At 40.7% G+C, this 14,771-nt stretch overlaps 1 protein-coding gene across 2 annotated transcripts in view; it reads left to right on the forward strand.

Moving 5' to 3' along the window:
• anos1b (anosmin 1b) overlaps positions 1 to 14,771 on the forward strand; it is a 55,413-nt gene that overhangs the window by 35,900 nt on the left and 4,742 nt on the right. For both annotated transcript variants that reach the window (XM_087830500.1, XM_087830501.1), the window contains exons 6-9: positions 3,246 to 3,375; positions 7,433 to 7,520; positions 8,958 to 9,183; positions 13,848 to 13,986. In XM_087830500.1, the coding sequence (XP_087686626.1) occupies positions 3,246 to 3,375; positions 7,433 to 7,520; positions 8,958 to 9,183; positions 13,848 to 13,986 (583 nt within the window). The remainder of the gene's footprint in view (positions 1 to 3,245; positions 3,376 to 7,432; positions 7,521 to 8,957; positions 9,184 to 13,847; positions 13,987 to 14,771) is intronic.

Here is a 14,771-nt window from a genome sequence, read left to right on the forward strand (position 1 = left end):
GTGGGGATCATATCATCTCTTGCAGAACTCATATAGTCCTCATATAATCGTCGACGACTGATTTTAATAGTCGACGCTTCGTTTGAAGCTTTGTAAGATCCCAAAAGACGCAGGAATAAGTAGTAGTAGGAGTGTAATAACGGACTGAAACAGAAGATGGCAGCACTGCATGTACAAGGATGCCAGCTGCCGTTAAACCCCGAAGAAGAAGAAGCTGTGTCCCAGAATTCATAGCGCAGCCCAGCTCAGTTTCCAACAATGGCGGCAGCTAGTTAGTTTTAATATTACTCTTATTATTCTTTCTGGGTCACAAAATAAAGTTTAACATCTTTTCAGGCGAGAATGTAGCTGTGTAAACCTCAAATATCTGCTCAGTTTATCAAGACACCACATATTTTCAAAAGCGCTCCGACGTTTTCGGAGACGTCTGCTTTTCAATGGGATTTTTGGAATTTGTTCCACTGCTTTTCACTCAAATGCCACAAAGCCCGTAGCCCAAACCACGTGTCAGTATTTAGATAATAAAGAAAGAATCCTCCTGTCTTCTGAAGTGATTTGCAGACTTTTATTTGACAATACACCTTTAACCTGATGACAGACAAGTTATTATGTGTCTTAGCAAGGTTTGTCATTAAGAGAGCCGAGTCTACCACAGGTAAGCTTTGCTGGAAATCAGCTTGGTTACTTTCAGGTGAAAACTTCACGAGGGTGCTATTTTTTACCTGGAAAAAAGCCTTTAAGTTCCTAAAATAGCTGATTGAAGGTGATACAAAGCGATGGAGCTTTAATGTCTTTAACAGGATAAAGATACAAAGCACTCTCTCTCTCTTGCACTGGGGATTCAGTATAGCTCCGTTAAACACATTTACATATTTATTTATAAATTATAGAGTTCATATCAACTTTAATTTAAAACTGTTTAAACGGTCAACGAAATCACCCAAATTCTAGACACACTAGGGCTGCCACGATTAGTCGACTATCAAAATCGTCGATGACTAATTTAATAGTCGACGCATCGTTTGAAGCTTTGTAAGATCCCAAAAGACGCAGGAATAAGTAGTAGGATTTAAGAGTGTAATAACGGACTGAAACAGAAGATGGCAGCACTGCATGTACAAGGATGCCAGCTGCCGTTAAACCCCGAAGAAGAAGAAGCTCTGTCCCAGAATTCATAGCGCAGCCCATCGCGGCCTTGCTCAGTTTCCAACAATGGCGGGTGCTAGTTAGTTTTAATATTACTCTTATTATTCTTTCTGGGTCACAAAATAAACGTTTAACATATTTTCAGGCGAGAATGTAGCTAGTGATGGTGAGATGAAGCCTCATGATGAACTGAAGCTTTCCACCCAATTGGTCGACTCATGGTTCGAAGCATTGTGATGATTCATTTGCTCTACTGCGCCATCAAGTGGACAATTCAAGTGAAGCGGGCTCTGTGATTATAATGATGTGTAAACCTCTAAACTGAATAAATAAATTGTTTTCTTGGTTATTTATCCCGAATATTGTCTCAGTATGTGTGATACAAAAGAGAAAGTGGAAACTATCAGGACAGAGTTTTGGTATGATTGTGTAACTGTTAGCCTCAGACAGTCAGTCAATAGTATAATTCAGATCATAGATCAGTACATTTGCATATTTTTATAACTATAAAAAGAAAGCTGACACTTTCGAGACTTTATCTAATGTGTAAGCATCACAGCAGATGTCTTAGATTAGAATCAGTGAGCTGTCGGCTTTCAGCCCCGACCGTGTCTGTGCTGTCTGGTGAGAAAGGCGACATCTCACTGATTCTGATGCGTCAGCGCTTTGTGTTTACGTCTTTGTGCAGAATTGGTGTACCTGCTCTCATTTACTGTTTTAGCTGTTTGGTGGTGGTTGAAATGTAGTAATATTTATATTAATAATCGATTCAGGATTTTAATGAATTGATATCACGTTATCCAAGCTAGAATCAATTTTAATCGATAATCAAAACCCGCTCCTAGTACCTGTGTAATCATGCTTATGTACATCTGGATAATGACACAAACTAGTATTTGGCGCTTCACTTTTTAATAAACTAAAAGACAGAAATCAGATTATAGGATCTGTAGTGTTGTTTATTTATATTATGGTGCTTATCATTTGTGATATTTATTACTGTGTGCATACTTTATTAGGAGAGATAAAATAAAATAAAAAATCTCTTCCTTCCTGGTTCCATCGAAGAAGAAATGCTCAAGTAACTATGTAACACTTACGTAATCCAATTCCACAACACAGTGTGATGGAAAATCAGCTGTGTTTTTCTGCCCATTTTATTTCGAATCTGGCGCGAACCGGTGAACCAGTCCCTGAATCAGTCACGTGGTACGGACTGCCCGCGAGGCCTCAAACGTCACTGCATACGTAATCAAAGCAAGCCTCGATACGCGCTTCACAGACACGCCCCCGAAATTACCCGACACACGATTCGACACTTCGACACACAGGACACATCACTAAATGTAGCTGTGTAAACCTCAAATATCTGCTCAGTTTATCAAGACACCACATATTTTCAAAAGCGCTCCGACGTTTTCGGAGACGTCTGTTACCCACTAGCTCGATAGCTAGCCGGGGGCTAGGCTCACTAGAGCCGTGAGAACACCGGACTCCCGGCCTCAGGTTAAATATATATAAGTCACTTAGATAATTTAAAAATGTTATTGTTTGGCTTTTTTTAGTATTTTATTTGTTCCTTAGTAAATCGTTTGGCTGAGATTAAAGTTATAGTTTTTACACAGCTGAATAAACATCAAGCAGACAGCTGATTATCAGAAGTGTGAGATGCTGGAGAATTTACTCCGGTGTCCTGTTATATTTTAGATAGCAAGGAGTTTATTAAACTTCACCGAAACAATCTGCAAATTTCATTAAAATTTAATAAACTATCATCTTGTTTTTATTTTTAGTTAGCACAGACCTTAAACACTTAAAGCTGTAAGCTAATGATAGTTATATAAGAGCAGATGCTGCTGGTGCAATAAGCTGTACGTTTTACCTCCAATGGATGATGATCTGATTAGTCGACTAATCGCAAAAATAATCGGTGACTAGTCGACTATCAAAATAATGGTTTGTGGCAGCCCTAGTTGTTATGCTGCAGAATGATTTTGGAGCCAATTTGATATCTTCCTGGTGAGGTGTAAGCACTGCCCTGTATGTCTTAAACTATAAAAACCTAGCCTGTGTATTGTGCGATGCGTTTGTGTGTTTAGACACTCTCTGAAGATGCGATTCTGTCAGATCTGAGACCTCAGCGTTGGTACCAGTTTAGAGTGGCAGCCATCAACAGCCACGGCAGCAGAGGTTTCACCACACCCAGCAAACACTACATCTCCAGTAAAGGTAAGGCAAACGCACATACTTCGTTTTTTATGAGCGTCTCAAAGTGAGTGATGATGCCTCTGCATGTTGCCATAAGCTAGCGGTGAATTTTGATATTCTGTCATGAGACACTGAGCAAAACACAGATCCTTGCACTCATTTTTTGTCATTTTATGAGAGATATTACACATCCCACAGGAGGAGTCAGAAAGTCAGGATGTTTTCCCTTCCTCTCCCTTTCTGTTCTCTTTCTGTCGTTCATAAGGTAAAAAACTGTCAGGCAGTCTATAAAACACAAGCAGGAAACCGAAATGTACACAAGTGTGCACACATGCATGCGTTTACACAAAGCGTAAGGACTCGCTCAGTTGGTTTGATGCCAGAGTGAAGTCCCTGATGTAGGTCTGAGAGACTGGGTGAAAGTGAGAGTAAGACAAGCGCACACACACACACGAACGCACACACTGTAGGAGGTATTAGCTGTAATGCTTAGCAGACTTAGGTCATACTGGTATTTTGCCAGGATTGGCTAGTGATATGAATTCACTGCCAGGATTGGCTAGAGCATGTTTGAATGTGAATAATGACTTCAGGTTGGACGCAGCTGTGGAAAAAGGTTCTTTATCAGTTGAACACTTAAGGGAGATTATGAAGAGCAGTCTGAGATAGCATTTTCCACCTCTCCGACGAAATCTTTATAAACATTTCAACCTGTGCCGTGGCATGCAGAGTGCAGGGTTTGTAAGCGGGGTTGTAGCTGGGCTTTACAGAAGGCAAGTTAACGTATCGCTTTGTGGACACGACGAGCGAATCCCTGAGCGTGTGCAATAAATGCAAGAGAATTTGGATTTCATCAAATGCGGACGGGTCGATAATAAGATGCCCAATAATCTTAAATTAAAAACGATTTTATTTCCTGCGCTTTGCTCAAATTATCCGCACTCTCAAACCGAAAAGGAGAGGAAACTTTCCAACAGGATATTGGATCGACCAGTGCTGAGATTTGTGAGGTCGGCCCCTCTGCGACCCTCTTTGCAAAGGTGTTGCAGAAGCTTAACACCAGCTGAACTCTGCTGCTGGCAGCCAGCTAAACAGGCTTAGCGTACTGCTTGGTGTTTTATGAGAGCGTTATATTTGGGACTATTTGCTGGGAAGAGTAGCTTCCTGAATTCTCTGTAGATGGCTTACTTTTGTATGAAATGACCTTCAGAGGTGCGAATTGTTTTTATTTTTTGGTAAATCAGACAGAACCAGGTTAGCTTTTCAAGCTAGATTTATGCTCTGCTAAGCTAACTGGCTTTAAGAAGTTACTCCTGTAAGTCACCATCACATGGTGTAGTTTACAGACATGGTATTAATGCAAAGCAAACCTAACAGGCTGTTTCCTATAGAAAAAGTAAGTAAATAAGGGTGATCAGTCTTCAAAATCTAAATCTGTGCAAGCAAGAGGCAGTAGCTCAGTGTCGAAATGTTGAGTTCTTCTTCTGTGACACGGTGTGTGTTTGTGAGTGTATTTTGAGAACCAGGGTTAAAGGTTAGAGCCACACTTGAACATTTCAAATACCATCAGATGTCAGCCAGAGTCTTGTTTCTACCTCATTAGTCTGATTAGTCAGAGGTTGGAGGTCAGGGGTCACAAATCCGGAAGCTGGCAGATGTTAAGAGGGTTGTGCTTTCTGCACGGTGACCTGACGCTAACCAGAGTGAAACTTGGAAACCGCTTTACATCTCGTTAAAATGTTGGTGTTACGTGGGACCTGCCAGTAGTAATCACGAAGGGATATTTGGATCAGAAAAGTAATCTTGATGTCTTCACTTTATGACATAAAACATTAGTTCATTGAGAGTGACGGGAAAAGCCCTCAGAGAAGAACAGGTTTTGATTCTCATCTGGCAATTACTGCTGGCACTGAGATGTAACACAAAACACCACGTATGCATGCGCACAAGCAGTCCTGTCATGGAGTTTCCAGTGTTTTGCCCCAACTTTGATCTTTGCATTTAGGTCAGCCAAGCACAGCCTGGGGCTGTGGGAGGCCTGCCATGGGGGATGTAGTTCTAATCAGATGCATTTTGTAGTTTTAATCAAATACAGGATCAGGGATTTTGGGCTCTAATGAGATACAGAGTCACTGTTGAAAGACTCATACGGTTACCAGCAGTGATGGCCTTTGGTCTGTGTTGTGGCAGCTACTGAAAAGGACATTTCTCCAGTATCACCCACCTTTGATGCTTTAAATCTAATTGGCTCTGTAGACTTGAATCAAACCAAGAGGAAATGTGCTTTTAGCCCCGAGAAAAAGTAAGTCAAGCTGGTAAAAGGTCTTTGTTGTAAAGGACTCACTCCTCTCCTCTTCCCTTTTGTTGATATCAAAGGTTTGGCAGAATTTAAATTGCAAAAGTGTCAACTTTAGACACAGATTACACAAACAAATTAACAGGTTTTAACACCCAGCAACAAAAATTAAGCCTTTAGCTTGTACTCTGCTATTTTTCCTTTTTTTGCCGAAGAGAAAACGCTATGTGCAATGTTACCTTTTTTAACATTAATTTGGTGTTAAATAAAAATCACAGTTTGTCTCTTTGGATGTTTCACTGTCCAAATTGATGTGTGGAAACATAAAACTTCAAGTGCTGTGAGTGAAACGAAGCAAGAGATAGATTGTGTGCAGTAGTTAAACTTTAATAGTTAATATAGAAAAATGAAAACAAATTTATAGATTCTGCGGTTTTAATCAGAAGAAAAAATTTTATGTTTTTTTTAGACAATAGTTGTAAAAAAAGAAATACATGAACAAATATAGAATTTTTTAAGGTGTCCTATGGGAATCTTTAAATAAACTAATGTCTTTTTAATAAGAGCTAAAGGATTTTGGTTAAGAAAAAAAAAAGGTCCTTTGAGTAATCTGACATTATTTTATGTAATTCTACTTAAATAGTATTTATTTATTTATTAACCTTTATTTAACCAGGAAAATCCCACTGAGATTAAAAACCTCTTTTTCAAGGGAGACCTGGCCAAGATAGGCAGCAGCAGGTGTCTCACAGTTACAGAAATGACTCAAACACAGGCAGCAACAACACACATGCAGCAATAAGTGAAAGAATACAAATAAAATAAAATAAAATTCAATAAAATTCAAATAAAAATTAATTAATTAATTTAAAAAATCAGTTAAAATGACAATCAATCTAATTGAAACAGTTGCATGTTATGGACTTGGCCTCAAGGATTCGTAGTTTAGATTTAAAAGCACTTAATGAAATGAAATCAGTCATTTTCCTTCTGCAGTTTGTTCCAAGCCGACGGTGCTAAATGGACAAAAGCTCTTTTACCAAGTTCAGTTCAGGCAAATGGAGCAGAAAGCAACAAGTAACCATGCGGACGAAGAGAATACCGACCAGCATGTTTCATTACAAGCAGGGAACATAGATAAGAAGGCAGCAACCCAAGTATCACCTTATATATAAAAGTAACATGTTAAGTCAGTGACAGTGTTAACCAAGGTGTTGTGTCCATAGCAGTCTATCATTGCTGAAGAACAGGCAGGCTTCAGCAAAACCCATACAGAAAAAAAACCCTATGAGCAGCACTTTGGCGACAGTGGGAACCAAAAACTCCCTTTTAACAGGAAGAAACCTCCAGCAGAACCAGGCTCAGGGAGGGGCGGGGCCATCTGCTGCAGCTGGCTGGGGGACCACTAACATTGTTTGAGTCATCAAACGACTGGATGACAAGGCCACAGGCGCCGTTCTCATGAATGGAAACACGGGCAGCTGGTTTGGTCCTACAGCTGAACTCCCCCTGGATTGTCTGCTCTCACCCACCCTCTCCTACACACACCAGGAGAGAGCTGACAAAGGTAGGCAGAGAAAGAGATGGGAGGACAACATCCAAGAGTGGACAGGCAGAGTCCCAGAGAGCTGTGGAGGACAGAGAGAACTGGAGAAGGGTGATGGCCTTGTCTTCACTGGGACCCCAGTGACTTCAGCAGAGGTCAGGGGTCAAGTGAAGTGAAAGAAAAAAGAATTGCAACATTGCCTAACTTTATGTTTTTCTTTCTGTGTCTCTATGCAGACCCTTCGCCCCCAGAACCGCCCACGAATGTCAGAGTGAGCAACCAGACACTGAATAGGACACAATCAGCGTCCCAGTTCACAGAAAGGTATCTAAAAAGCTAAAAAGCAGGATTATCAGATGCATCATTTTATATATAATCTTTAACCCTTTAAAGCCGGTCGGAGCAGCACGCTCTGTTTTGTGTAACTATTTTTAAATCCCGGTAGCTCTGCAACCACGTGAGCTAGCGCAATAATTTTTTTTGCATATGAAACCGGAGGAGTTGTACTTACATCTTATGCCATCAGCTTGTCCTCGGTCACAGTTTCCTTCCACATATAGCTTTGCAAAAACTGCATAAAAAGCACTTGCAGCAACAAAAACATAATATTCCAGAAACACGCTTTGCCGATCCGATCAGCTGTTTGTAACACTTCCTACGTCCATCAGCACGAACTATCACATGTCCGCCATGACCTGCCCGAAACCGGAAGTGACGTCATTTTGCGGAAATGTAGTTTTTTACTATCAGGGCCTCATGAGCCTATACTGGTGTTTTTAAAAGTTATGTTTGACTTTATGACTTTCTGTGTGGTTTCTGGGATGCTTAGGACTCATATTGCACTGCTGGAAATAGTTTATTTTGATGCATATGCTGCTTTTTTTGCAAATTTGCAGTATAATATTTATTTTCGTTTTTCCTGCAGTATATAAAAATTGGTGTATTTCAAAAATAAAACTATGAAGACACTCAAAATAAATTTCCTGTGGTGGGAAACTATTTTGTGCAACTTTTTTGTATTTACAGTTTTGAGGGATAAGCCTCTTAAATTTCTCTAACTAGAAATATATGTTAAAAAAACAAAAACGATTTTCAATTGTTTTGTAGTTTATTGCACTTTTTTGCAATTTATGTAATTACTATGCACTTAATGCAGACATATTATTAAAATCTAGGCTGTAATGGTTGTATTGATGTATAGCAACTTGAAATGCTCCCAAAAATGGCTCCACAGCATGTAAACATATAATATAAGCTCTGGCGGCCTTGGTTCTATGGTAGGTCTTAAAGGTTTAAAATACATCTATTTACCACTGCAGCTGGGAAATCAGTCATAAACTGTGGTCAGCCCTATAAAACGCGTCTTCTGTTGTGCGATTGTGTATATGAGCTGAAATTACAGTTTATCCTTGTTCAATTACATCCTTCGGTGTCTTCTCTATTTTTCATTCTGCAAAACAAGGTCATTTCAAGTTCAGACCATGGCTTGGATCAACAGCGATATTCCAATAACATTTAATAACAGAGGTGATGACTTAAATTGTAGCTTCTGTTCAGCATGATATAAAGTGTCTGAGCCTCGTCTATACATACAGGGAGTAAATAGAGATTAGATAGAGATTGTAAACCCGACGCTGAAAGCAGCTGACAAACAAGCAGAGAATCATTTTCACTGTTAGGGAAGCGCTGCACTTTTTACTTCTTCCTTAATGGGACTGTTTACATTTACGCCGTAACGTTGTATAAATTTTGCCTCCTAAGGTCGATGGAGAGTGGCGTCACAGTGGCGGTCTTATTACGCTGGGAGCCCCCCAAGGAAGGAGACCTCCCTGTGCACAACTACCGAATCACCTGGATGTCTCGCCATACGCACGCAGCACAAAAACACAAACACACGCTGCAAGCGCACACGCATACAGTAGCCAGTAACACGCACGCACGACCTGCACAGGGTAGGAAGGAGAGCAACAGCAGAGTGACTCAGGGGGTAAGTCAACTTTCTGCAAGCTTAATTATACAAAATAAAAAATGTGGTCATTTCAGTTTCAGTTTTCATGATGTTTCAAGATATATCTGTTTTCTTAAGGCTCTGAAAAAGGTGAAAAAGAAAGTGCACTCTTTCAAATATAACGTTTCACATTTCAGCAGTATGTAGGTACTTCATGTCTTAACAGAAACTGGGAGCACTCAGGTGCTGCTATTCAATTCAGTTCAACTCATTTTTATTTTTATTTATACATTGGCAAATCACAACAACAGTTGCCTCAAAGTGCTTTATATTGTAAGGTAAAGACTCTACAGTTATATAAAGAAAACAGAGAAAACGCCAACAATCAGATTAAATCGTGGGCGATCATGGCTCAAGAGTTGGCAGTTCATCTTGTAATTGGAAGGTTGCCGGTTCGATCCCCGGCTCCGATAGTCTTGGTCGTTGTGTCCTTGGGCAAGACACTTCACCTGTTGCCTACTGGTGGTGGTCAGAGGGCCCGGTGGCGCCAGTGTCCGGCAGCCTTGCCTCTGTCAGTGCGCCCCAGGGCGGCTGTGGCTACAATGTAGCTGCCATCACCAGTGTTTGAATGGGTGAATGCAGTGTAAAGTGCTTTGGGGTCCTTAGGACCAAGTAAAGCACTATACAAATACAGACCATTTACCATTTTAAACCCCAGTTAGCAAGCTTTTTGGCGACAGTGGGAAGGAAAAACTCCCTTTTAACAGGATGAAACCTCCAGCAGGGAGGGGCAGCAATCTGCCACGACCTGTTGGGGTGAGGGGGGGAAAGACAGGACAAAGGCACGCTGTGGACGAGAGCCAGAGATGCTAACAAAATACACTTGATTAACTAATCATCAGCATGAGCTAGCACCTCTGTGAAAGCAGAAGTCGGTTCTGTTGGTTTGTTGGTTTGGAGCCTTCAGAGGAAAGAAAAGCCATGATCTTAGAGAAGTGATGGTTGGAACAAGGGTTATAAGGTCATTTCCAAACAATTGAAAGTCCATTTTTCTACAGTGAGAAAGATTATTCACAAGACAAAAACATTCAAGATAGCTGCCAGTGTTCCCATGAATAGACACTTACGTCCCAGCAAAATCACTCCAAGGTCAGAGTGTGCAGTGTTCACAGGAACTACAAACTCTACGTGTCAGACTATACACGTCTAAGATGACATGTTAAATGTTAAAGTTCATGGCAATGCAATTAGAAAAAGACAGAACATGTGTGGCTTGTTTGGAAGTGCTATCAGGAAAAAGCCTGCAAGCTTAGGTTTGCAAAATTGCATCTGAACAAATCCCAAGACTTCAGGAACGATGACGTTTGGACAGACAAGACAAAAATGGAAATGTTTGTCTGCGATACATTTCACCATTTTTAGCAAAAACCGAACACAGCATGTGGGCACAAACGCCTCATACCAACTGTCAAGCAGGTTGGTGGAGGGGTGACGATTTAGGCTTGTTGTGCAGCCACAGGACTTGGGCCCCTCACAGTCATTAAGTTGTCCATGAACTCCTCTGTACACAAAAATATTCTCAAGTCACATTTGCCTGACAGCTAAAACTTGGCCTAAAGTGGGTCATGGAACAAGACAGTGACACCATATTGGCCACGATAGATTTGCTGGAAAAAAAGAGTGGAGTGTTGCAATGGTTTAGTCAAAGTCTTATTGAAGTTCTGTGACGGGACCTTAAGACAGTTATGCATAAACAAATGGCTGCATTTCATTCATCTGCAATAACAGATGGATGCGACTTTCTTTTCTGCAAAGTTGGCTTTTTAAAAGAAAATTGTAAAATCAGTTAATAAGATCAATATTCCATTTTCGCTACCTCTAACTCCTATTTATTGTGTATCATGTGAGAACCTTTCAGTACAGTGTCATTAACCAATCACAGCAGATGGCCCCGCCCCTCCCTGAGCCTGGTGCTGCTGGAGGTTTTTTCCTGCTAAAAGGGAGTTTTTCCTTCCCACTGTCGCCAAAGTGCTGCTCATAGGGGGTCATATGATTGCTGGGTTTTTCTCTGTATGTAGTATTGTAGGATCTACCTTACAGTATAAAGCGCCTTGAGGCGACTGTTGCTGTGATTTGGGGCTGTATAAATAAAATTGAATTGAATAGGAATAAGATGTAGGACATATATTATATATTTCCTGTGAAGTATAACAGCGCACAATAACACCACATACCCTGAATACACAAGCGGTGTAGCTGCACACGACAGGTTTTATTATGCCTGTAAACACACGCACCTTACACACACACACACACACACACAGGTTTTTATATATTTGTGGGGACATCTAATTGATATAATGCTTTCCCTAGCCCCTTGTCCAACCCAAAAATGAATGCCTAACCCTAATCGTTACCCTAAACCTATCCATAACCTAATTGTAACCCTTTCACTAAAACCGCATTGTGAGTCTCTACCTTGAGTGTGAGTGATGTTTTATTGATTAGCATTCAAATATCTCAGTGAAGACAGAACAAAGATCTACCACAAAGCAAGAAAGAATGAGACAAGGCTAATCAAAAGGTATTGGCTGAAGCATTTGTTTATTACGCCAACCCCTTTAACAAAAGATCTTTTTGCATGCAGCTCCTGTACACAGGGCTCGAAGCAAATAATAAAACAAAGCACTACCAAATTTGTGCATTACCTCAGGTGAGGTAACGCACAAATTTCCCCGCCGTGGGATCAGTAAAGTCTTGTCTTAGCTTAAAAATGCCTTCAAACTTGTGGGGACCGGGATTTTGTCCCCATAAGGACTGTTGGTCCCCACAAGTGTAGTAAACGTCGTTTATTTGGTCCCCACAATAATATGTAAACACACACACACACGGTCCTCGTTGTGGTGGTTTTACAAGCCTGTGCAGTAAAATCTTAAACACTTAAACTTAAACAGGATTTGATTCAGCTACTGTGCTGAAGTAGCAAACTTTGACAACTGATAAAAACCCATTAAGCGTGTATGATGTACTCCGCATGTCTGAGGTGTAGCGTTACAAACATTAACAGGACTTTGAATCATCCTTCAAATGACACAATGTGCATCTTAATTCAAGATGTGGATTCAAATAATGAGCCATTAAAAAAAACATGTTCTTCTTTATCTTTGTTAAATATGTTTGTGAAACGTTTCCACCAAAATTGATAAAGCTCCAATTTATAGATGCTAAAAACGATCTGTACTCATGTGGTGCAAGAATGAGATGCAAAGAATGATGGGATATGAAGTCAGTTTACAAAGTAACACATTTAATTCAGTGACTTCTAACTTGTGAAAGATTTTTTAAAATGTTCTGTTTAAATTATATTTAATGCAGCCGTAATACTTAACGGGGAGGATTTTCTTATCCTGATTATAGGAATGATGATGATGATGATGATGAAATACGCTTATGATGCAGTTAAGTCCAGTCAGCAGTACCAAAATACCCATAATCACAGTAAATAACACAGATATTACAGCTTTGACGTAACAGGTATGCTAGCCTGTGCACTGACTGAACATTTTTCCTCCAAATGCTAAACACAATCAAAGTACGAGACTCTTCAGCTTTAGATGCTCTTTTTGAAGTACGATGTTAACGTTTACTTCAGACAAAAAGCTCAAGCATAAACATCAAAGTGCGGCACACTCATATGGACGTAGCTATCCTAAATAGTGATGGCGATCCCAGACTGATCCTGGTGGAGCCATTTATCTGTAGTCTGGTCCTCGGTTCTGCTTGGCTGGGAGGTCTGGAATTTAAATGAGCCCTCCTAACTAGTGTTTCCTACTTGCAGCTGCATCTACAAACACACACACATACACACAAATCAGAATCACAACAGGTAGGTAGGACCCAGAACAACATAGCTAACATAGCTATGCTGTGTGAAGCTGTTTTCATATCACAGAAAGCAGTCTGCGAGCACAACACGTTATATTCCCAGGATTGGGATAAAACACATATCCTGTCAATCAGGAATTTCTGCAGGAGTGGAGAAAGCTAGCATTTAAGCCTCGTGGTAAAGTGGGGAATTCAGAGGAAGTACTCGAATGTGAAAAAACCCTCTGCTGAATCAGTGTTTTTAAATATATAGTTCATTGCTTTCTTACATGTAATGTCCACCGACATTATTCCAAACGTCTCTCACTCTATCCGCTACACAAACGACACACTTAGACACACACACAGCTGTACAAGGCATATGTTTTGTCTATCTCGAAGGTAATGGAAATCCTTTTACCCCACTTTGTGTGCAGGAAGCACACACACACACACACACAGATTTATCATGCGATCATCTCTTTGTTGTGACTAGTACCAGTCCACGCAGACAAACAGACCTGATTGACTGAGAGCCTGTTAACGAGCTGTCAGTCAAACAGCAGGCTAATGCAGAACAGACCTGGACTGTCAGTCCTGAGGAGGGACGATGGAGATGGGTTTCTATGGCGATGATGCTGACGACGTATCAAAGTTAGCATGTTTTCTTGGACCTCGTCTGCAGCAGACGTATCATTAGTGTTTTTGTCACTCTTGTCCAGATTTAGCTAGTAAATCTGCATCAGTACAGACTGATAAGTTGCTAATTTGTTGGACTACACGTGCAAAAAAAGACAAATTCCGTCTCTATAATTATTCTTTCGATTCCTGTCTTTTAGGCGCAGTGTGAAGTGTGGCTGCACGGTCTACCGCCTGCGACTTCCTACCTGCTCTCTGTCCAGACGGTGGCCTACTGGGGTCAGAAGCGACTGAAGAGTCCTAGAGTGCAGCTTGTCTTCACTACCATCCCTCATGCAGGTAATGAAAGCAAACAGCTGTCCTGTGGGGCCAGGTGATTTGACTTTACAGTGAAGATGCCAAGTATATTTCTTCAATGCAAAAAGAGTAAAATTGCACAGCGGGGTGGGGTTATGTGCAAGCGCCATCCTGGAGCCTCCAACTGTCAGCAAGAAAGCAAATTTCCCAAAACGTCTGAAGCATTCATTTAATTTCAGTCAAGTATAAATGTGCTTTTTTTGTGGTGGGACTTGAGTGTGTGAGAGTGCATGGCAGCGCCACTGCTTCTCACAGCTGTAGTTCATTTTCAGTAATTATTTCTAGGTGAATATGTTTGTGCATTTGTATTACATAGTTTACCATAAATCCGAGCCATCTCTATCAACAGTTTGGAGGATTACCATCGAGCCTTCAGTGGATTTTGGAGAGTTTTTGTCATGTGGAAATAAACATTGCAAATATAAGAGGTGCTAAATAAATGCAGCCTTCCTGGCCAAGTTTAAACTTTAGTGTTGTTGCGATTCAGCAAGAAAGCCAGCAATTATTAGTTACTTATTTTGAATATGTCATTGCTAGCTTGTCATGAAATTAGCGAATCCTGCTTACGCAGCACAGTCCACAGAAGCTGTTTGTTAGCAGAGCCATACGTTATTGAGTTAATGATTTTCCTGTATGTTCAGGGCTGCTTCGTTTGCTGACTCTCGACATATTCTGTCTACATACAGCTGCGCTGCTGAAACACAGAGTACAGTGGAAAGTTGGTGATGTTAATGGTCTTCCAGGCAACAGAGGTATTTATAGGTGAC

The sequence above is a fragment of the Neolamprologus brichardi genome, chromosome 17 (genome assembly GCF_056152115.1).
Source record: "Neolamprologus brichardi isolate AB-2024 chromosome 17, ASM5615211v1, whole genome shotgun sequence".
Taxonomy (NCBI): Eukaryota; Metazoa; Chordata; class Actinopteri; order Cichliformes; family Cichlidae; genus Neolamprologus; species Neolamprologus brichardi.